The sequence below is a fragment of the Aulonocara stuartgranti genome (genome assembly GCF_965226115.1).
Source record: "Aulonocara stuartgranti genome assembly, chromosome: 2".
NCBI classification, from domain to species: Eukaryota; Metazoa; Chordata; class Actinopteri; order Cichliformes; family Cichlidae; genus Aulonocara; species Aulonocara stuartgranti.
Window position 1 is genome coordinate 23,498,792 of NC_138940.1, and position 24,001 is coordinate 23,522,792.

General features: G+C 44.5%; 2 protein-coding genes across 4 annotated transcripts in view; one reads left to right on the forward strand and one right to left on the reverse strand.

The window, feature by feature from the left end:
* Window positions 1-314: 314 nt before the first annotated feature.
* On the forward strand, window positions 315-3,488 carry sh2d1ab (SH2 domain containing 1A duplicate b). Its single transcript, XM_082558064.1, has 3 exons — window positions 315-774; window positions 1,067-1,130; window positions 2,832-3,488. Exons 1-3 carry the CDS (start codon window positions 638-640, stop codon window positions 3,093-3,095), a joined length of 465 nt encoding a protein of 154 aa, XP_082414190.1. The 5' UTR covers window positions 315-637; the 3' UTR covers window positions 3,096-3,488.
* The window catches only part of tenm1 (teneurin transmembrane protein 1), a 200,713-nt gene continuing 179,924 nt past the window's right edge, over window positions 3,213-24,001 (reverse strand). For all 3 annotated transcript variants that reach the window (XM_082558044.1, XM_082558043.1, XM_082558045.1), the window contains 13 exons: window positions 21,943-22,030; window positions 20,179-20,375; window positions 18,953-19,266; window positions 18,151-18,323; window positions 16,460-16,704; window positions 15,468-15,761; window positions 13,991-14,235; window positions 13,286-13,428; window positions 11,400-11,611; window positions 10,625-10,926; window positions 8,975-9,681; window positions 8,156-8,298; window positions 3,213-6,199 (listed from right to left, as the gene is read on the reverse strand). In XM_082558044.1, the coding sequence (XP_082414170.1) occupies window positions 5,444-6,199; window positions 8,156-8,298; window positions 8,975-9,681; window positions 10,625-10,926; window positions 11,400-11,611; window positions 13,286-13,428; window positions 13,991-14,235; window positions 15,468-15,761; window positions 16,460-16,704; window positions 18,151-18,323; window positions 18,953-19,266; window positions 20,179-20,375; window positions 21,943-22,030 (3,819 nt within the window). In that variant the 3' untranslated portion in view covers window positions 3,213-5,443. The remainder of the gene's footprint in view (window positions 6,200-8,155; window positions 8,299-8,974; window positions 9,682-10,624; window positions 10,927-11,399; window positions 11,612-13,285; window positions 13,429-13,990; window positions 14,236-15,467; window positions 15,762-16,459; window positions 16,705-18,150; window positions 18,324-18,952; window positions 19,267-20,178; window positions 20,376-21,942; window positions 22,031-24,001) is intronic.

The window sequence follows — 24,001 nt, forward strand, 5'->3', positions numbered from 1 at the left end:
ACATATTGTGCCACACAATTCATAGAAGTTGTTTCAGAGCCATAGAGTCTGAGCAAACTTCTGCTGACAAGAAACCAAATTGAGACTGGAAACAGTGCGCGTTAGTGCATCATCACAGCATACGTTTTTCCTATGTGAAAAAGGGCGAGATTGCTTCACTTTATCCCTCTGTTGTGCTTTCTTCTGTTGTGGAAATGTTCTGTTAGAATCTTTTATGTTATTTCCTGTCAAAAAAGAAAGAAAAAATAGAATCATTTCCTGAGAGATAGACAAACCCACACTTTACTTGTGCGTGTGTGTGCGTGCTCACATGTGTGCGTGGTATAAAGAAAGAGGAAGACTGTAAGAGCCAACCCAGAAAGGTTAGAGGTTAGTGAGAGAGCTGCTATCACTGTAGGTAAACAAGTGTGGAGAAATCAGAGAGCTCGTACGCCAAAGCTCAGGCTCCCTGAGCAGATATTTGAACCGGTGAGAAGCGGGGATCGAAGGAGAGGCTAGACAGCTTGCCTTACCTGTGCTCCCAGTCCAGAGCATATGCAGCAAAGGCAAGAAAAAGCTTTCCAGGGGAAAAAAGGTAAAGTGGGGAAAGAGACACTTTGGGAGCAGAAGAAAAAGAGCATCTGGGGGAATAACTGTGATGGAAAACCTGCCCGTCTATCACGGACCCATCGGCAAGGACGAGGGAGAAAGGCGGCTGGGCCAGGACGGCCGAGACGGGTGCTACCTAGTCCGCAACAGTGACACCGTGGAGGGTGTCTACTGCCTGTGTGTGCTGTGAGTACAATCAAAGAAAAAAGTGCAACATCTGCTTTTGTTCTACTTCTCTAGGCTGAGACCTCATAATCACATCAACACATACAAAATCCTATTTTGTGCAGTTATAGAGATTATCGATCCCCTCACGTTTAGAGAGAAATGCAAGCGCAAAGGCAATACGGCAACCGGCTGAGTAATAAGTAACTGTGGTCTCTTAATAAGCATCAAATAAAGATTCCCAAAAGGAGAAGTGATAGTGACAGTAAGAAGAAACACTGAAATACAAACCCATGTTTCTGTTTGTATGCAGATGCCAAGGCTACGTCTACACATATAGAATCCACAGAGATGATGCAGGCTCATGGGCAGCAGAGGTAAGACATTTTACTATTAAGATTTCTTTTTTCATCCTGCGACTCGCTCTTTAGTCTGTGCTGTGCCTCTTTTCACTCCATCCCCTCCCCAGAAAAGTTCGCAGAAGCAGCTGCACACATCTGCCTCGCTTATTGGTTTAGAAGTAGTTTTGGTGCTGGTTGTAATTCAACAAGCTGCGGAGGCACAAACATGTGTTTCGTTTTTTTGAGGAGTGACAGCACTGAGAAATGGGTACGCTTCTGCTTTAGCAATAACACCCAGTGAAATCCATCTCCCACCAACCCCCACCTCAAATTTTGAAGATGCCACAGCATCAGCATATACTCCAGAGACGGGGGGGGGGGGGGGGGTATATTGCATTTGACAGCATTTCTGATGGGATGTGTAATTGAGCGCCGAGGGGTGGCGAACACCCCGGGATTGGGAATGTATAGAGACATCTGAAGGCCGCGTCTATCTCCGACTGAGCGCGACGCTCTCGTAGCGACATTTTAACCTCGCTCATTCTCACTGATGCCGTCAGGCGAGCAGATGGGAAGGATTGAGGGATTGAAGGAGAGCGGTGTGCGTGTGTGTGCATGTTTGGGTTTCGGTGTGGAGGCTTGAATTACAAGAATTTCCCTACAAGCTCGATAACAGTTTCCATTATTCATGCGCAATATCAATCACTCTAATGAAATATTCTCGGGAGCAGAGGTAACACTTGTGGCCGGAGACAGGAAACATCCAAAGTGCTGTGCTGGGCGGGAGAGCTCCCCACATTTGATTAAATGATATGTTTTTTTCTTAAAAAAAAAACATATCGAAAGAAAACCGTTTTCACCATTGTACTTATTAATTTATTTGCAGTTTGATTGATGGGGCCGAATGAAAACACATAATGTATTTTTTTTAAAGGCCTTACTTGACAAAATTATAGCGCTGTAGTGGTTTAGGAATATTAAACGCTGGAGTGACAGCTGTGGGCAAACAAACAAGTGCAGGGAGGGGGTGGAAAGAATAGAAAAAGAGAAAGATGAGAACGTTTTCAATTAGAAATGATGCAAAACTCCCTGTGAGAGAGAAAAATGACTTTACTAAGCTATCATCATTTCTTTAAAAGATATTTGTGTGTGTTTTCTAAGTTTTATTTCAGTGCTTCTCTGTTACAAATAAGGCTCTTGAGATTACTGGACTGTTAAAGCATCTTGTGGTGCATTAATCCTAAAATAATGCTTTTTATTGACTTAAAAACTATCTAAAATACCCACAGGAGAGGATGTTTTCATAGGTAATTGCATCCCGTATATTCCCAGTGTAGCTTTTAAACTCCTTGAGTATATCATCAGTATGTTTCCCTCCCTTCCACAGCACGTGTTTTTTTTTTTGTTTTTTTTACAGCTCTTATATATATTTTATCTCTTCTGCCTCGTCTTATTTATTTATCTGTCCTTTTACTTTGGATTACTGAATCCAGATATGCAAAAAATGTATAATTGACACCATCCCCAGTCCATCCCCGAGACGCACTTGTATTACTGCCTCCACTGGCAGCGTATCTGATGTCTTTTTATAAGGTAAAATCTGCGAGAGCTCATTTCAAGGCGGCTCTGTCCCATCCTCTTCATCTCCCCACTGGGGTTTTGATGTGGAGATGGGGAAATGCTCTGAATTCTCTGCACTTCTACTTCTTCTCTCTCTCTCTCTCTCTCATGTTTCAGACCACTCCTGGTGTGCAGAAACGATATTTCCGGCAAATCAAGAATTTGATAGCAGCTTTCCAGAAGCCTGGACAAGGAATTGCCATGCCTCTGCTTTACCCTGTCACCGCTCAGAGACGGGCGCAGACACACACAGAGGAGCCCTGTAATAGCCCGTCGACGACGGAGAGCAGCCCGAACCCTTACTTCCAGCAGCGGATGCCACATGCTGCACAGGGACAGAAAAACAGGAACAAGAAGGAGGTGCGACAAGCTTTTGGTTAGGGGCGAACCCTAAGCTGCACCACTGACCTCATTTCTAAGCAGAAATACTGCCAGGGCACCATTCCTGCTGTTTGCGTTTTTTGCATAATGTGCATCAAGTAAATGTCATTCCCCCCCCCCCCTATTTGCTACATTGAGCTCATTTAGGCTCCAGCAGTGACTCAGATCTCAGCCTCCTTCTACTTTTTTTTTTTTTTGCATATGCAGCACAGAAAGTGCAACCCCCCCTCTCTCCTCCCCTCTTAACTTTCTGGGATGTAAAAGATTCAGCTGCAGAACCATTAATATCCATTACCGCATACATAAGCTGACAACAAATATTGTGCTCTGTTTTCTTAATGCAATAGAGTTGTGTGAGCGGCAAAGAAAATAAATGATATTGGCTGAAATAAACTCTTTTAAATAAGGTCATGCACACACAGCTGTACACACCCGAGCCTGCGTTTGACATAATGCTGAGGGGAAAGGGGGGGGGGGGCGAGAGAAAAAAATTCAATTTGACATATTGGAGTGCTGATTTCCACAGAGAGAATGCTGACTACTGGTGTGTGTGCATGCGTGTGTGTGGGTCCATCATTCACTCGTCTGATTGGCATTACATGATGAAAAAAAAATGAGAGAGAAAGCGGAGCTGAAAGAGGAGAGCATCCATTCAGCGCAGACAATTCTTCAGTGCAGCGGTCTCCTAGCAACCGGACCCTCCATCTTTTCACCGCGGAGATGAGGTTGGACAGTATCTAACGGAGCATATGGTTTCGAAGGGAAGGTGCATCGCGGCCGATCGGCAGAGTGCTAGTCGGGAATGTATATCACCTGCTCGCAGTCAGAACATATGCATTGTGTGTGTGTGTCTGTCATCCGCGGCCCGGGAGAGGAAACACAAACAATTAATGGTAGGCAGATGGTGGAGCGACGGCGGGAGGCGAGTGTGTGTGTGTGTGGGGGGGAGGCGATGGGGGAGGCAGACGGACAGGGAGGTGGATTAGCAACATTTAAAGAGAAAAAAAAAGTTCTTTACTTTCTTTTTTAAACTTTTTTTTGTGGGGAGAGGCTTGGAAGTGGTTCACATGTAGTCTGATTGGCATTTCCTAATGAGAGGAGACAAGCTGGAGAGAACAGCTCAGCCAACTCCAGGTCCTGCCCCTTCTGCACTCACCACCCACTCGCTGAGCCTCAGCTGTCACATTTCTTTTTCCCTTTCCTCTGTGCTTTTCTTTTTTTCTTTCCCTCTTTCTCCCCTCCTCCCCTTTCTTCTTCTTCTTCTGCTCCCTCTCCTCTGACAGACGACGCAGGTTTTCTCGTGCATATCTCGGTTCGAGCCATAATGATGGGTGATAATGACAGCACAGATTTGAAAAGTTACAAACTCCCAGAAACAAGAACAAAGAGAGCACAACAAATGTGTGACGGGGAGGCGCGGAGACGACGTGAACGAGAGCGAGCGGAGGAGAGGGGCAGAAATAATAAGTAACAACGTCTATGAAATCCCAGCCAGCGATTTTGGTAATTCACACATAATAACTTTAATCAGCTTTGTAACCCAATAAAGTCAGATTTTTCAGCGAGAATATTTACTATAGCCATGTATAATTCTTTGCAAAAATGTAACTGTTTTTCTATTGATTAACAATACTGACACTTATGAACAACAGAACTTCCAGTTGAGCACTTCTTTTTTTCAGTGTGAGAAAGCACTGGCTATATACATTCTTGATTTTTAAGTATACACACTCATACAAACTACTGTTGGAGCACACCAGAGGCGGAAAACCACAAGAGCTTTCCTTCTCTAAAGGGGGGAAGTGTCAGAGTCGACAAGGCCTCTCTTACACAATATGTAAACGATAGTATATCCGAGGTAAACCATGTAGGAACTCAAATGGCAAACCGGAGAGCTCTCGATTCGAGTCACGAAGAGGATTATTCACTGGCAAAATCCTAAAAGTCTTCTTCCCTACAGTGCCGTGATGTTGAGCAGAGTCCAGAAAATGATGAACAGTGTTGAAACAGCGAATGGCAGTCGGTCGGTCGGCGAGTCGGTCGGTCGGCGAGTCGGTCGGGTTGATCAGAGATACAAAAAAGCAAAGCCACAGCCAAACCACACTGCTTGTGCCACTGTTAGAAATTGGAGAAACTGGACGATAATAATAAAATACCATCATTTTGTCACAATTAAAGGCATTTGGAAGTTTTTTGTTTTTTTTCCCCACACATTCGCTCTTCTTCTTCTTCTCTGATGTCGTCTTCTTTTTTTTCCCCCCGATACAGTATAGAAACAGTAGAACAAATCAGAGTAGAGTAGAAACAGGCAGTCTTTGGTGGGGTGGGGGGCCGCTCGTGTGTCTCTGTTACCTGCCCCCCACCTCGCTCAGTGTCATAAAGTGGATGTTGGAGGGGCAGTCAGACAGCTCCGGCTGCTGCTCTATAGGCAGGGAGTAGTAGCCATCGTAACCCTGAACGCGTCCCCCAGACAGCAGCTGCTGCTTCTCAACCTCGCTCCACGCCCTGCTCCCGGCGTCTCCCGCTTCCACCCTCCTTCTCTCCTTCTCCCAAGCTCCCTCCACTGCTCTCTTCCTCGCCTCCTCCCTCACCCGCGCCCTCTCCTCCTCCTCGCTCCCACCGTACCGCACGCACAGGCACAGAGACCCCTGCTGGAGAGTGATGTCGGCAAAACGCCGAGTCCTGCCGTTCACCGTCGCGCTCATTTGAGACACGCTCACGTTCACGCCGCTCTCCAGGACGCGGCCCCCGACTCCCAGCCCCAGGGCGAGGTCTTCCTCGATCGGCCGCGACTGGAGGAAGTGGTGGGTGTCGCAGCCGTGCACGGTGAAGCTCATCCCAGTGAGGTGGATGGCGCCGTTCAAGATGGCCGCGACTCGGCGGCTGTCCTCGCTGGCCACTCCAATGACCTCCGCGCTCACTCGGCCGTGAGAGACTGCAAAGCGGATGCTGGGGCCGAGGATGGAGGGCCGGGAGCCAAAGGGAGGGGGGTGCGCCGGTCGGTGGCAGGTGGAGCCCACGGGCTCAGAGACCAGAGGTAACCTCTCCAGGGAGATGAAACTCCTCAGCTGGCGCCGCAGCTCGCACTGGATTCCCAAAACCAACTAGAAAAAAACAGACGGACTCATTTATTACAGCGTTCTGCATGACGTACAGAAACACACGATCCACACTAGATATTTAGACACGTAGAAAACATGAAGCACTTTGAGAGGCAAACCTCCACCAAGACACATCACTGTCTGGGCAACTTTTAAAAAAATAGCATCATATTTTATTTGCAGTTTGCGTGGCTGCTTTTAAACCGACTTTAGGAAGTTTGGAAATGCAGTAAAAACAAGTGCAAAGTGCTTTTTATTTTATCTGTTGTGTTGAAAACTACTTTAATATACTTCACATACTTTGGAGTATATTTATTATTATTTCTTATTACATTTTATTGTTCAGTAAATTCCTTTTTAATATTTAGTAATGAAAAAAATTTATTTGATCACACATTTATTAAAAAAATAAAATAAAAAATTTAATAAAGGGTTATGGATTGTTGCTGTAATGTACAGGACAAAATTAACACACTATTCTCAAAAAGTATGACATCATGTTCTGGTCAGAGTGAAAACGTATCGTCATTTTACAGAAATTTACAATTTTAAAGAAATGTGCACTGATGTGTCATCACACAGACAACATGTGACAGACGGTGCTATAGGCAGTAGCTTCATACTGCAAAGAAAGTCAGATAAGGCTACTCGGATTACACAAACATTATGTAGGAGCAGGTCATGGATACTAAAGTACTAATGTAAATAACTGGACATGAATAAGCTGAACTCATAATATAATATAATATAATATAATTCTAAAAAATGTTTTTTAAAGATGTAACACATTTTGGTATCAACATGAAAGAAAAGCAGATATGGAACTTAAAAGTGAGATGAGTAATGAATTAAATAATTAATTAACATTATATTTAGAATCTACCCATAATCAATATAATTTCCTTACTGTTGCCAATACAACCAAAGCCAATATTTTAGTCACAGTTTTGAAGATAAGACCTTTTATCAAAGTTTGACCTTATCTGATCTTGAACAAAAGGTCGGTGATATTTAAAATCCCCCCATATCTTTTCTTATATGACGATATGGTGTCAATAAAAACAACAGCAGTAGGAAACATATGTTGAGAATACCCATCACACCATTATTCTTACAGTTTTAAGAATAATAGTTTCTATCTTATAAGGATTTTCTCATTAAGTTGACCTTGAAGTCCTTGGTGGATGTAAGAAAAATTTTAATGTGTTAGAGCTACGTCCTACGTGTCTCTGACAGGAAGACAAAACGCCCATTTACATCAACCAGCTTAAAACCCACAACATGCGTGTGTTTGGACTGCAGAAGTAAAGACATGCATGAACAGGAAGAACGTGGCCCAGCTTTAAACCCGCAAGGTTTGAACACACTGCAGGGTGGCTGTGGCCTTACCACGCTGTGCACAACGCTATAAAACAGAGACACTGGGACCCTCAAACGCTCATGCCAATTTACCTTAACGACAATCAGTCTATGAACTAATTAATAAATCAACTAATCATTTCATTACTCGTACTCATTCTGGAGAATATTCTCATAATAATCAACTCAGTGTTGATTTTCATCCATATAGCCGATTAGGAAGAATCACTAAGGTCATAAAAATGGCAGATAATTAGCAGGTAATTTGAGTTTTCATGCTTCTGCGGAGGACTCTCGGTCTGATCTCACATGAAGACCCAAAGTGTTAAACGAATGAGATAAATGACTAATTATGAAAGTGTTAATCACAAGCACTGACATAGGCTATGTCTCACACAAACACACACATATATATATATATATATATATATATATATATATATATATATGTGTGTGACATATCTTTATGAAAAATATTGTTTCGCAGTCAGACCCTAGTACATTTGAAAAAATGTTATACATATAGTTTAAATATACAAAGCATTACCACAGGCACACAGTGTTAGATATGAAAGAATCTAGCAGCAGTGTGATGCTCACCTTGCTGGAGTCCCAGTCCTGCATCTTGGTCGGCGCCTTCATCAGTTCGTATGTTTGTTCCATTCTTCCCACCTCAGGCTTTGGGAAACCGGGGACCACGTTATGAAGTTGAAAGCCAAACAGCTGCAGCCAGCTACCGATGTCTGGACAGGAAGAGAGAAAATTGCACGGGAGAAAGTTTAGAATTTAATGTGTATACTGCAAAGCAAACAGACAGTCACGAGGGCAGGGAAAACAACACCTCGTATGGGAAACCACACAATGCATGAGTGCAGCGTGCGGCAGAGACGTGTCTGCTGGTGTGCGCGCGTGTCCCACAAACACACTCCTTGTGTAACAAACAATCCCGCTGCAGGGAAACGTGACAGGCCAAATGAATGTTCTATTAAGCAGAAGGACAGACGCCCCCGCTGACATCCTGTATTCATCTTCTACTCTCCTATCCCATCTCTTTCCCTCGTTTCAGTTTCTATTTTGTCTCTCGGGGAAACAGTATGTTCTTGACAGGCAGAGGGAAGAAAACAGAACCGGCTGTGTTAAAGAACAATGTGATCAGAGGCATGGCTGTCCTTTCTGTTGCCAGTAAATCCTGTCTGTCACAGCTTCACGTCTCTGACACCCAGCACACCTGTGGTTAGCAATGTGGCCCATTCACTCATTCTTTATGGCAGATGTTTCCCCTGTAGGTGCGCGTGTAGGAGTAGGTGTCACTGAGTGATCTATCTTTCTGTATCACTTAGTTTCTGTCAGTCAGTCAGTGATTTGCTTTTGACTTGGCAGCAGTGTGCGTGAGTGTGTCTGCGCATGTGTGACGCTCACCTGTTGTAAACTGCGTCACCTCCTCCACCCTCCCGACCGGGCAGTTGTTTTTGAACGCGTACAGGTTAAAAGGCTTCGGCTCCTTGCTCAGCTCCCCCCACAGTTCGTGATTCGGTGAAGTCCATCGGCCCGCTAGCGTGTCATAGTCCTGCCTTCCCAGGTGGACGAGTCTCGTGAAAGGATCGTACAAGCCTCCGTGGAAGCCGATGACAAGCTGGAAGTCTGGGTTGGTGTCCTGGTAAACCTCTCCGTAGGGAGTGTAGAGAATCTCTTTGACGAGCCGCCCCTTGCTAGAGAAAACTGCCCTCGGGCTCCCCACGCTGTCGCAGGCTACATAGTACTCCTCTCCGCTGCTCAGCTCCATGGCGATAAGGTGACCCTGGAGGTCATAGTACAGCGACGTGATCAGATTGCTGCTGTGGTTGTACAAGTGGCTGACCCTGGTAGGGTGTGACAGATCGGCATAAAAGAACTGCAGCTGCTCGCCCTGGCTGCTCTTGGTGGCCACGCGGCGGCCCAGTCCGTCGTAGCGGTACCACACGGTGCGCTCGGTCACGCGGTTGAAGACGCGGGTCAGCAGGCCGTTGGAATTGTAGTCGAACAGGTCGTTTGCTCGCTGGCGGAGGAAGCCGTCGTCGTCCACGCCGTACTGCAGCTCGCCGAGATGCGTGATGCGGTCCCTCTGGTCGTAGCGCAGCGGCGTGAGCCTGAAAACAAACATCAGACCCTGAGTGATATTTACCGCATGCTGTACACAACTACAACTGTGCATCAGTTTTGTTGACAACTGCTCAAAAAATCATGTTAGTATGCAACAAATGTAACCACAATGTAACCGGGATTCTGGTGCCAAATCTGTGCAAAAGTTTGTCTCAGCCGTTTAATAGTTCACCCGGTCTGTCTGCGCTCAGTCTCATCTGTCGTTCAGGTTCTGTTCTGTGGCCTTTCTGCAAACTCATGAGCAAATGTGAAAAACTGGAGGCAGCGGGGAAGCACCAGCAAGATCTCCGTGCATAACAAAGAAGGTGTTAATGACAACAGATATCCCCGATTAGACAGCGTAACAAAGGTGACATAACAAAGGTTACAGTTGATGGGTTGAGAAACAGTTTCCAGTTCCATAACTATCGTTTAATGTAAACAAAAATTGCCTGCAAGTCTCTCATTGACTCGGTTCTCACCTACAGACATCACATCCTCGAACACCTTTCCTTCAGCGTAAAACAAATCAAAACTGTTATGAGTCATTAAACGGTTAAACAACATCACCGTCACTGTCGACTGTGATAGATCTCCACACCGAGGCAGTTAAATGTAAAGTCAGCACTATCATGCATGCCTCTCACACCCACTCATTCCAACTCCTCCTATCAGACCACTGCTAGAATGTCCCTGCAGCCAGAGCCAATACTGTCAATACTGCTATATGACAATTATTTACACGTGTGTGTTTATAAATAAACAATGTCTTATTTTGCTATTTTATTGGTTTCCTCTGAGAGCCATGCTTAAGATATTTATCCACTGCTTTGCAATGGATAATAAAGATTTCTGAGCTGATCTGAATTATCGATTTATTAATAACAAACAGGCAATTTCTTTTATATTCAATGCTTTCTGTACAGTATATGGGTTTGTGTGCTAACATACCTTGCACTGGTTCCGTGGCTAAGTAGATTAATGTTCCCATTGAGGTCGTAACTATAACGCCACTGAGGCCGCTCGTTGACTGAGGCGCTTTGCAGCTGGCTGTCTGCATCATACTCGTAAGTGTAACGGGTCACATTGCTGTCCACGCCCACTCTGATGTCGCAGGTGGTTGTACGTCCGGACGAGTCGTACTGAATGGTCATCCAGTAGGCGATGGACTTGAGGATTTCATATTGAACCTCCACCACCTGGCCGTAGGAGTTGAATACCTTGGTGTGCTTCATCAGATGGGTGGTGATCACCTAAACACATATTGACTCCATAAGAGTCCATGAAAGTGTCACACCAAACTCATGGGCTAAAAGGTTGCTTGTTTACACATGCAGCACACTCTGGAAACAAAATTGTAACAAATTGGACAAGTTTGATTATTTCACTCTCTTTTGGGTCTGTTTGGATGTTCACAGACACCCATGTGAAATATCTGACTGTTTAGTTACTAGTTACTAGTTACTAGTTGCCTGCCAGTGTTGTCAAGGCTAGATTTGATAGACAAGTAAAACCAGCTGACTGACCGGAAACGAAGTCGACTAATACGCAGGCCAAAACAATGAGCTGAAAGACGCTGAAAGGCGCCACTGAGCTGAGCTGCAGAGTCAGATTTTATATTCCACAGTCATGTGATTATTTTTTAAAAGCAGAAACAGCTGATTGGTGCAGCTTTAAAACGTCCACATTTCCACTACCGAGTAAGATAACTGGTGTGACTTCCTACCTGGTTGAGGTCGTAGAAGATGACGCTGAACTTGCCAAACTGCTCGACCCGCCCCGACACATCAACATAGCGGTACAGGTCAATGGGCAGAGGGGTCTCATTGATGACGGCCTGCATGCTAGTGACTCGAAAGTTGTTGTAGCTGTAGTCAAATCTGGCGTTGACCAAGCCTTCTTCGCTGAAGCGGAAAATCTGCCGACTTGTCAGGGGACCTACGCAGAGGAACCGGAGCAGATTTACATTAGAACCCCCTTAACAGCGTTTACAGAAATATACAGGGACATGAAGTGTACACACAGCACACATATAGCCCTTACAAGTGGATGTCACACCGCCCGCATAACCCTGCCTAATTAATTCAAATCAAGGCCTAATTCGCCGTCATTAACAGAGACACACACTGCGCAATCCATTCCATCTTAACTATCCCCACACCTCTATGGTATTTCCTGTGGTGACCTTTAATATGGAGAGATAATGAAATCTAAAGACAATAGCCATGATGGGCCAATGTGCTGCTTAATGTCAGAGCATCAACTTTAACAACACCATTCATCACATCTGCTCCGAGCTTCTGCAGCCAGGCCTCTGTTTGGAAAAAAAGGGCCTGCTAATGAAACACCATTACGCTGCTATTTGAGATGACTCTGATTGCAGTTAAAATGACTAAGTGCCTAGCTTTGGAGACTGTAGCGAGCTGGATCAGTGTTACATCTTTCTATTTTTATTTTCTGTGGAATGTTGATTCTAAACCTTCGCTAATGGGAAAATGGCAGAAGTACTGAGAGCGAGGTGGAGGCTTTTCTGCAGCCCTGGGGAACTTGCAGTCTGTTCATCTCGCTCTTCTAGCTGTCATTTCCCCCCAGCTGTCATCGTTCCCCCTTCTCCCTTTCTGTTCCTTTTCCCTTCCCTCGCCCACCACTCTATATCCCCATCTTTCTTTTTCCGGTGCCACACTTTTCCTTGTCTCCTCTCAAGGGACAATTACCACTATCTCTCCTCTCTCCAAGGCTCCGTTTGTTCTGCTGAAATGAGATCAGTTAAAGGAAGGTGAGAGTCTATTCACAGTGAGGGCAAAGCGATAAACACACACACACACACAGCTGCGCCGCGCAGATTAGTGACAACTGATGGTGGCGAGCCAATCACAAAGCTATGGGAAGTGAACCGGCAGCAGAGATGAGAGCACTTTCCATGACCCTGGACCGACTATGGAACTTAAGGGGACTGCTCAACTGTATTAACAATGGCTGTATCCTAACATGCTATATCTGCAGCTGCAGCGATGGCGTGCCATCGTCGATAGCGCCGCCTTTTAGAAAACGTCTTGTCTCACTCATTTTCTCCTTCAGCACTGAAAGTATTGTTTAGTTGTATTAAGTTCAGCTATGGTTTTTTGATTTCCTGCCTCCTCTATGAGAGCGAATATGAACCCAGCAAAGTGCTACTTTTAGTGTTCAGGCATGCAACAACAAATGCAGTATGTCCACACCTAGCTCACCGCATATAATTTTGCATTCAAACATTCATTTGTTTGCTTTGATCAGGAAGCCTTTTTGCGGAGGTGGGGAAGAGACGACGTGGGTAAGAGCCCGGGGGGTGGTCTTGAATTTACAGCTGTGGTAGACCACAGTCTATTCCACTTGAACATGCCTTGCCCTACTGAAACTTCTAACTGTGGCTGCATCAGTCACAGATGAAATAGCACGACGTCTGACTCAAAGCCAGACTACTGAATTTGACATCACTCCTCAAATCTGGCACGCCGTGCACAATCACTTATATAGACTTTAAAATTTTGCTCACAGGATTGATTTATGATCCTTTTGCACGTTGTGAATATCTAAAATGTGCTTCTGTTGGCTGCTTTGAGCACATGTACGTACCTGTCTGCCTGTATCGTATGGAGCTTATGAAGCCATTGTGGGTGAGATGAATGGTCTTGACTGTTCCAGAGGCCTCGTCATAAGTGAAGGTCACCAGGGTGGAGTCATAAACCACCTCCGAGAGGCGAGCCGCAGCTGTATACCTGACGGGGGAAAGAAACACATTTTTGAATAGATGATCGATAAGTAAGTTATGTTAAAATAAAAGTACCTTCTTTTTAAAGCACACTGCATTTAATCTTCAATGTAAGTAAACATGCTATGCCACATTAATAATACACGGATCCCTTTGGGTCGCTAAGTTGCACCATCCTTCAACATTTCATCAGAAGCAGACCAGCTGCTGCGGCACTTACAGCCTTTCAAATCTTGAAAATGGGACCATTTATTACAGTATCCTCATCCAGGCAACGAGTATTAAAAATGTTAAATGCCAGAACGCTGCCTGAATCAGTCCTCCGACTTTCATCAAAATCAGATCAGTTTGTCTGACAAAGTGCGACGATAAAAAAAGGTGTGACCTTTAATCGGTCCAATCGGTGTGATTTCGCAAGGATGGATGGATGTGTGGCGTGCATTCAAGTGTCCGCTAGAGTTGGCGTAATTGGGCTTTTAAATTTTAAGATTGCGCTTTAATTATATCACCTTCATCAAGACGATCAGTGTTATGTCTTTGTACGGAGCTAAAACAGCGATGTGCCACACCTGTAGATGACTCTGCGCCCAGTTCCCAAGTACTGAGTCCTCATCAGGCGCCCGTCCAGGGTGTAGTCCTGGATGAAGGAGGCTTGGCTGTCGGGCGGGGCGTATATGTTCCTGTAGTAGCCGATGGACAGCAGCGACTGCAGGGTGTGCTTCACCATGCTGGGCATGGTCACCGCGACCAGACGATCCGTTTGGTCGTATTCAAAGACGTAGCGCCGCTGGCTGTGCAGGAGCAGCATGATGGACTGTAAGAACACACAGAGATATTCACAGACAGTTCCAACACACTGCATCTCTGTGGTTTCACGGCTTTCTCGTTTTCTGTCTTTTGCACTCTCTCTTTTTAAATTCCAATGTCACTGGGTTAAAACTTTCTCCTCAATAAATAAAAAAAATCGGCTCTTCAAAAGCAACCTTGGTTTTAGTTTGAGACCCCTTCAGTTATTCACTGAAAGCTATTTAATTATCAGACGTACGTGTCGAAAAAACAAAACGAGAAAAAAGAAAAACCATAATTGGTTTTCAGACAGCAGCGTTTTTGTTTACCGCTGCTCCCCCCCCCTTAAAAATCTGCGTAGCTATTCACACAGTTTCAGCTGCACTAAAACAATGTTCTCTTTAATGTCTTTATTCAACTGTAAGGTATGATATTAATGTGTTAATAATACATGAAGGTGGTATTAATTTCTAGATGGTTCTGTAATATAAGCTCATTTTCACTCTAATTTTGTCTTAGACCAAAATCCTTGACACTAAATATATTTCAGACTGAATATCATGTCATTAAATATTTCAATTAATTTCAAGAGCGGAAATTATACCTTCTGGTAGCTCTCAGCTTAGTCACACACACTGTTTGAGTTTCTTTGACTAGAAAAATTCCTTATAGCGAATATAACTTCTAAACATCTGCCAGAAGACGACGAGTGTTTACTGCAAAGACTTTACTGCTGTTTTCTTTTGAGAAAATCTATTTGCCGAACCTTGAAACATGCTGGAGTTATGCAATCGATCAGAAAGAACACACCGTCTGCCTTTACATCTCTCAACTGTGCGCGCTGTTGCAGTCGTGAAGACACAAGGCCAAGTTTAAAAGGTCTGCCCAACCATTAAACTTATGGCAGATCTAATATTCGCTCTGCAAACTGATGTTCATAGCCTAAATGGAAAGCCCCTCAAACTGAGGGAAACACATTAAAAAGATACTTGGTAATATAGCACCTGTTACTGATTTTAATATGCTTTCACTTCTTTACTTTCGTTTCCCACAACTGAGACGCTTTTTTTTGGTTTGCCTTTAATCTCAGCGCCGGTTTCGGAGAGCTGCACCAAGAAGGAAACGTAAGTGGAGAAGATGTGTTAGATTTCTGCAAGCAGCAAAGGCAAGAAGAAAACGGCGACAGGAGCCCTGAAAACAAATCTCAGCAGGACCTCATCACAAGCTGTCTGTCACGTTCGCTTCAAACTTTCTACTCACTCTGTCTGCGTACGTGTAGCTCCAGATCTTGCCGTTGACCCAGGCTCTGGACGTCACCCTGTCGCTCTCGTACTCCAGCTGCTCGGACCATTCTCCGCGGTGGATGGCTGAAAGCAGTCCTCCACCTGAATAACTGATGTTTACTTCAGTGTATTTGCTGCTGGGTGACCACACGACAGGCCGGCCCAGCTGGTCATACTGAATGTGGAGGGTGAACTTCCTGTGGTCATCGTATATCTTCCCAACTCTGGTGCTTTGATCAAAGTCTATGGACAGCAGGTTCCTGTTATGTGCCTGGAAAGCAAAGCAGTAAAATGTCAGCTAGTGACAAGAACACAAACAGAAGCTTTTTTTTAACAGCATTAAAATCATCATAAATGGTGATTGAAGCCGCAGACATGCAAATATATGAATGAAGTGGCATGTCTGAGAGCAGCAAAGATTTCATTAGTCCAGATGAATTAATTGTGACATTTCCAGCAAACCCTGGTCTGCATTTATAAACAATAAGCTGCCTGGCGAACAAGTGAGAGAACTGTTTCCCGGGGAATGCTAATTAATTGCTGCACGTAACATAAATGCCCTTTTCTCAGGAAATCTCCTGTTTGTGCTTTCATCACCACTGCAGAGGTGTTGCAGCCTGTGCGTGTGGAAAGTACAGCTAACAGGTTACGAGTCATTTGACCTATTATCACCTCCGCTGACATCATCAATCGCTCAAAATCTACCGGATTGCACAACTTTTAGCACTTAAAAGTGACACTTTTTGTCCCCCTGGTTAATGTCAAATTGCACAGCTTAACCCTGCGTACTCCTAAAATGTTGCCGGGCTGCTTATTTGATCCATTCATATGGGATTCTGGGATATTCGGCTAGTTGCGTGCATCCTCTTGTTAATTCCCAATGCCTTTGTGCAGCACTGATGCCGCAGGATTGTGTTTTATATATTATCACAGTTGGCGTAATAACAGGCTGATGATTTAGTGTTTTACCCTGAGCCTGCGTTCGTAAGTGCTGTAGTTAGTCTTGCTCTGCTCCTTCCTCTGCCTCCACTCTATCAGGCTCGGGGCGTGGTCTCCAGGCAAGCTGATGTTGCAGCGGCTGGCCGTGGGACTGACTCCACCCCCGACGCCCCCCGGGAGGAGGGGCTCGGTGCTTAGCGATAGCTCCATCCCGCTGGCCAGCGTCACCAGAAATGACCCGTCGGCGCTGACTCTGTATGAGCTCTGAGAGTGATCTGGAGTGGGAAAGTGCAAGCGTAAGTGTGAATTGTGGGGATGTGGAAGGGGGGGAGGGTGGGTGTCGAGGGTCGACCGTTTGTCGTGGGTGGGTCAGACACACACACAAAAAAACCACAAGTGCACAGAGATGCAAATATGCAACAACAGATGAGAAAAAAGAAGTGTGAAGAAAACATCAGTCATTGTGTGTCAAAAAGAAGAAAAAAAATCAGCCTTGAGAGGAAATCTGTGAGAAGCGGGCTGCATGAATGCGATGTCTGGCTCTTTGTGTGTGCGTTTTATTTGAATTAATTGCTTCAATCACTGTGCTGAGTGTTTTTTTTAAAGCTCTCTGCAACATTAGCATTGTACTGCATCAGCTATTACATCTTTAGAAAGGAGGAACGCAGGAGACAGATAATGAGAGAGTGAGAGAGAGAGGGGGGGCAATGAAAGGAGAAAGAGAGGACAGAGAGAGAAAGAAGGAGAGGAAGGTGGGGTATAGCAGCTTTTCACACATTGCAAAGCATTCTGAGAAACTGCTCTTTCATTTCTGCCCTGCTCAGAGTCAGGCTTCCACACACTTTCACACATGCCAAGATGGCTTTGTCTCATGTTTAAAACACAATCAATACAAAAATTTAGAAAAAGAGGGGTGAAAATAACCATAAAACTATATTTTAACCATAAAACTTAACGCGGCTAATAAACCGAATAGTAACTTCTATTCCCTCCGCCGCCGTAAAAAAACCTATTCTGTACATATGGTTATTGTTGCCTCAGAGGCAGGCGAGGACACGGTGAAATTGTGGGCGGCGGAGAAAGAGGTGGTGCTCGAAAAATAGTGGGTCATTTCAACTTTTTTCCCTGGCAGCTCTGTCACACTGTAGCGTGGCGTACATGCATGTGTTTGTGCGCGCGTGTGTGACTGAGCGCGTGCGAGTTGGTGCAGATTTTCCCTCCCTGCAGTCCTGTCAGTGTGACAACTGCAAGAAAGCAATTAAAGGGATGACATGAGAAGAAACTGCTCCCATGAGTGGCTTCTTCACTCCACTCTCATTTTCTCCTCTTCTCATCTCTGCCCTCTTTTCCATTTTTTTTCTGCTTTGCCCCAGCAGTTGTTAAGGCATTTCACGAGTCAGTCAAATGTAGCATGTTTTGTGTAAATAAACAGCATTTTTTCTCCCCCCCGCTGCCCATTCGTCCGGTTATGTAAAGAGGTCGCATCAGATCTGTATGTGAAACTATTTATAAAAGCGGATAAATGCTTACTTAAAGCTGTGAATCTCCAGCGATGAAGAATGAGAGAAACGCAGGTCAGAGTTTCTGACTTAAACCAGAATAACAGCCACGTTTTCACATGACTCATAAATAGCCTTGTGGCTAGTTGCTGGTTATAGAAGCTGAGGGTAGATGCAAGAAATTTAAAAGGCAAAAGCGCAGAACTCATTGTGATGCTGCACCTTGTCTGAACATGTAAATGGTGTCGCTGGCAGACAAGTTTGTGCTGGTGACAAAGTTCTCACGGTTGGACGCTTCAACCTCCACCCGAGACCAGCGCTCCAGGTTGCCATGGAAACCGCTCACCTCCGCCGTCGGTAAGGTGATGTTGGTCACTCGACCCTCGCTGTTGTACCTTGGAGAATAAACACAAAGGCAATAAGCAAACAAATGCACACACACGCACAAACACGCGCAGAAATCCATCGCTCGCAGGCAAATGACCACAACCAAGCCCGCAAAAAGCACGCAGGCACACATATGCATGCTCCCGTGCGCTAGCATGAGCTCGCAGTGAGTGTCAACTATGATTTATATGTGTAATTATCCAGCTGTGGAATCTGAGACAGAGACCGACTAGGCAGTGGTGAATAATTCAGACAGATGTGTTTTTCTGCCTGTACTATATGTGCAATACTAAACACGCATGTGTTCAAAGAGTTGCAGCAGACGTCCTTCAGCTAATCAGTCACTTTAAGCAAAGACTAAAAAGAAGAAAGAAAAAAACAGTCACACCGCCCAATCCCACCCCAGGCCTTCTCCAGCTTTGTTGATGCAGAAGTGACCACCAGATGGCACTCATATTTCATACCCCTAACGTAAACCTTGTCATATGAATACACATTCATGCAATGCAGTGTAAGCTCAAACATTCAGAGTCAAGCAACAAAGCGAGAACAGGAAGGAAGGAAGGAGAAGAGAGAAAGAGCGGGGACAGACAGAAAGAAGAAGCAGATAAGCTTTATAAATAAACCACAAACTCACTCATACACAGTGGTCCAACTGTTCTCATCACTTTTGGTTGCTAGGAGACCTGTGTTGCCATGGTAAGTGATGTGGGCGATGTCGTGGCCTTGGGCGGACACCTTCCTCAGCGTGCCACTGTTGCTAAGGGACAGCCAGTACACCTGTCCGCCAGGTAGAGCCAGCCAGAGAGGCACTCCGTGAGCATCCCTCCTCACCTGGAGGCTGCGGCCGTCGCGGCTCATCACACCCGACAACTGGCCGTCTGTGCCGTAAGAGAAGTTGTACAGGTAGTGACCTGTGATCAGGTGTTTGGTGTACAGGTGGGAACCATTCTATCAGAGGGAGAGAGAGACACTGTTGAGGATTCAGCTTCTGCAAATGACAAAACCTGTAAATTTAGAAACTATTAGGTACTCTGTACTCTCAGACTAGTGATTTGCAGGTACACACACATTAACCATAACTACTGTAAATTATGGGGTTTATTTCTTTAAATTATATATTTAAAGATGAAGAAACATGTTCATTTTAGAGCTTAGAATATGTAATATGTAACTGTTGTCTGTATGAAATTTTAAAATAATTTTTTGAAATAAGAGTTTCATTTTCTCAGGCAGAATGAACCGTTTTGTTTATTAAATGATCAGAAATAACAGGAAAGGCCAGATTTCTGCAACATAAGGCAATAGGCTCACTATCTTGTGTGCATCTATCATGCTTACTGTCATGCTTAGTCACCCACAAAAGCCCACTCTGAGCCAGTAAACACCCTGATTGGATTAGGCTAACCTAGCTGACATTATTTGATCATTCAATCATTCAAAGCTATTAGAACGAGACTTGGAAGTGAGGAATATTATTTTTGTGAAATGCAATCCAAAATCATCCCAAGTTATTAAAGTTTAGCCAGTTTACCGCATTTATTCTTTATTTTTCTCTAAATGGGTCATATTAGAAAGCTAATGCTAGCTTTGTTAGCTGGTTCAGTTATCTACCTTCCTAACAGGCCCAACTAGCAGTTACTGTGTGTCAATAATTAATAACTAATTATCTCAGACTAATTTGTGTGTACAAATGAGCTTGCGTGGCTTAATCCGTTTTAATTTAGCAATGTGCAAATCCAAGTAAACACTTGAGTTAGTCAGTCTGTTAAATTTGCTAATAAATTATGAATTAAAAAGACAATTCGCTGGTATCCAAATATTTTACATGCAAATACACACATTAGGCATTGTGATAAGAACCTGGCTAAAGAGATAGAGCTCCTGGTCCAGAGGTGAGCTGATTTCCACCAGTCCGGCTGGGCTGGGCTGGGGCTGGTTGGGGCTTACAGCTCTGATCCGGATATTGCCCAGATCAGCAATATACAGGGTGCCATTGGGAGCCACTGCCAGAGAGGACGGGGCTTTGAGACGAGCATCACGGGCGTAGCCTCCGTCTCCTGATAGGAAAAACGGGAACTTGTCATTTCGGTAAGGACAGGAAAAGCTCTTTATCAACAAAATAGCATAATTCAAAGCAGCATCAGTTCTAACCACACTGAGAAATACAATTCGTTCTCCAGCGAAAGCGAGAAGTCACAACCAGTCCACACGCAGGTTGGCAAAATACGAGGATCCCATGGTGCCGCTTAAACGGTTATCAGTTTGGCTCAGGACGTGGACCTATTGGGATATGGTAACTTCCCAGTGGAGTGGATATGACCACCTTGATAGTGACCTCGGTCTTATCAGACGGTGGTAGTAGGCGACTGAATGCATCCAGATGTCTTTGGTTGCACAGCAGGATAACAGCTGGGTGAAGCCCTTTAGATGCTGTCAGCAGTAGGCCTGGGGCCTCTGATGGGTCTGTGCAGACAGCAGGGTGGCAGTTTACCTCGCGACAGCATGCGCATTATGTGTGTATGCTTTTGTGGGCGACCGCGCACGGGCTCGCATCCGTTAGTATCGGCGGGTGTGCGCTCGCATACGTGTCCGCGTTCAAAGACACTGTGTGAGTGTTTACGGCGAAGGGATGGAAACGGAAAGCCTCTGAAGAGAGTAATCATCTGTTAACAGCGAGACATGATTGAAAATATGCAAAGTACAACTCAAGGAATAGGGATGGTTACAGCCCATTGGCTTGTGGCATGGGAGAGACACTTCCCTCCATTTTGAATAGAAAAGAGACTGATTTTTATGAGCAGAATTAAATGATAAAATCACATCCGCTGACACTTACAATGAAAGCACGGCCTAACTGTCAAAAGAACATCTGCTTATTTGTTGGGTCCTTTTCCTCTTCCTTTTATTGCATTTCAGGTGCCCAACCATGATACAGCAACCAGTTAAAACATTCGGCGTGTGGAAGTGAGCATTTTCTTTCACCAGCTGTAATTTGAATGGATTTGAAAGGTTTCTCCTGAGCTGGTTGTTACTGAATTTAGCTGGAGGTCTCCACAAAGAAGAAGCCTTCCTATGAATACAAATATAAATACATCGACCCACACACACACACAAGCATCCACTTTCTGTTTAGCCAACACACAAACGCTCACAGTCAAGTCGTTCTCTTAATTCTCCAGCCTGATGTTATAGGCGGTCTTTTCTTTCCTGGGTATTGTCATCATTTATATAAAAGTCATTGTCATATTTTTTATTGTTTTTCAAGGAGAGTCGAAGCGGCTCTTCCTAGACACTAAGATTCCAGCTGACTTTAATAAGTCGGGGAGGGAAAGTGCTAATCAAATTATTGTCCAGCAGGGACGCACGGGGCAGCCAGATTTACCCACTCAATATCAAGATATACAGACTAAATCAAATCCTCCGAGCTTCACAATGCTCCAGTTTTTGTTTCCTCTAAAACTACTTCTGAAGCAGGCCGAATATGATGCCACCAGAATTAATTCTCAAATGCTTTTGCATGTGTTGTAGCGCTCTAATCCTATTAAGCATAATCTAATACGTTCACATTACTTAATCCTGCACTCCTCACATAACAAGTGTGCGTATGTGTGCCTGGTGACCCACCAGAGAAGCAGTCGCAGTTGGGGTCTATCTTGCAATCGCAGTCCGTGGGGGCTCCGGAGATAATCGATATCTCGCCGTTGGTTGACACCTGTGGAGTTTTCAAAAAGCGACATGTCACAACGTGCTGCAGGAGGCCACTGTTAAACAGAAGGTAATGTTCCACAACAGCCTTTGTAATGTCTCGTCTCTCTGGCAAATAAGATAATGATGGCATTTCATATAAAAACCTGCGCTGAGTTACAATATCACTTTGCGTGTATCCGCTGTTCCTTTAGCCAAAAACATCACCGATGATATCTTTGGTGCCTCTCCGTGAAGTTTAGACAAACAAAGGCATTATGCATCTTCGATGTATGACACTATTCCCTTGCTGACTGATTGACAGATCTTTGGAACATTAAGTCTCGCTCTCCAAACAAATTAAGCTGATTGTCCTGATGGGGAGGCGAGCTGCAAATGGAGGTGAAAACTGTTGCAACAACAGCTTGATTTTGATTAATCTTGGGAGGCCGATGCTGCTTAACTACCCCGAGAGGACCGTGCATTGTTGGAAGATAATTGTCAAAGATGATATGTTTGATGAAGACTTGCTTTTATCAACTTTATGATTCCACGGGGAAAGTTTATCTGAGGTGTTTATTATAAAGCCGTTCCCTACTGCAGCTCGTTTGTTTGCATTGCCAAACCCAGAAAACCCCATGTTTCCAGTGTCTGGGAAAAAAAACAAGTAAATAAGCACAATTCCCACAAAACTACTTTCCAAAATCTCCATTCATCCATCATCTGAGAGTAGAGAAAACCTTACTCCTAATTTTAGGTTAGAAGCAGAATTTCATCACCTTGACCTATAAAATACTCGAATCTAAGGTTTTACGGATCAGGACATAATAAAAGCAGGTAGATACAACCACAATAACAACACAATATATTATGTCAGTGTTAATTTAAGCCAAATTTAGAAGCAGTGAGTGAGGAAACAGTACACGTTTACGCACAGCTTCAATAAGAATTAGAGGGTAAGTAGCAGCCATGTGCTGCTAATCAAATTCACTTTGTTCATTTATCATCAGCAAGTGTGAGCACCTCTATGAAAGCAGAAGCTTTGGCAGTTTGCTGGTCTGGAGGAAGAACAACCCGTTGTTTCCCATCAATCAGATAGAAAGAGTCACAAAGGGAAAACATTCAAGACAGCTGCTAAACTTCACAAGAGTGGAAGTCCCAGCAAATTCGCCCTAAGGTCAGTCTATGCATTGCTCAGAGAAACCATAAAAACACTCAAAATCTACATCTTAGAGTCCACAGACCTAAATCAGCAAGCTAAATGTTAAAGTTCATGACAGCACAATTAGAAATAGACTGAAAAAGTATGGAAGGATGTCAGGGGAGACCCTCTTCTCTCTAAAAATAAGATGGCAGCATGATTCATATTTGAAAAGCTGCATCTGAACGAACCGCAAGACAAAACAATGTCCTTTGGACAATAAAGAACAAATTGGAGCTGTTTGTCCACGATGCACAGCGCAAATTTAGCAAAAACCAAACTCAACATATAAGCACAAACACCTCATATCAACCGTCAAGCACGGTGGTGGAGGGGTGATGATTTGAGCTTGTCTTGCACCTTGCAATCGTTGAGCCCAAAGTAGAGTGCCAACGTATTCTAGAAGCCATCTGTCTGACACCTAAAGCCTGGCAGTAATTGGGTAAAGCATCAGAACGATGATCAAAAGCACAACAGAAACACTGACAAAGAAAAGAACCAAAGCGTTGCCTTGGCCCAGTCAAAGTCTACACCTCAAACTGACTGAAATGCTGTGGCAGGCTCTGAAGAGAGCTGTGCAGAAACGAACCACAAACCTCAATGAACTGAAGCGACGCTGTAAAGACGCGAGAGCCAAAATTCCTCCACAACGAAGCGAGAGACTGATAAGGTCGTCGAGAAAACAGTTAATTCCATTTATTACTGCCACAGGCGGTTTTACAGGGTGCTGAATCACGCGGTGTGTTTAGGTTTTTCACACAATGCTTCTGCATTTTGACTTTCGGTAAACAAACAGTG

Bases quoted from the DNA above. Each gene is read 5' to 3' on its own strand.
- sh2d1ab (XM_082558064.1), top strand. From the start codon at position 638: ATGGAAAACCTGCCCGTCTATCACGGACCCATCGGCAAGGACGAGGGA. The intron at 775-1,066 runs GTGAGTACAATC...GTTTGTATGCAG, and splicing joins GTCTACTGCCTGTGTGTGCT to ATGCCAAGGCTACGTCTACA. The intron at 1,131-2,831 runs GTAAGACATTTT...CTCATGTTTCAG, and splicing joins CAGGCTCATGGGCAGCAGAG to ACCACTCCTGGTGTGCAGAA.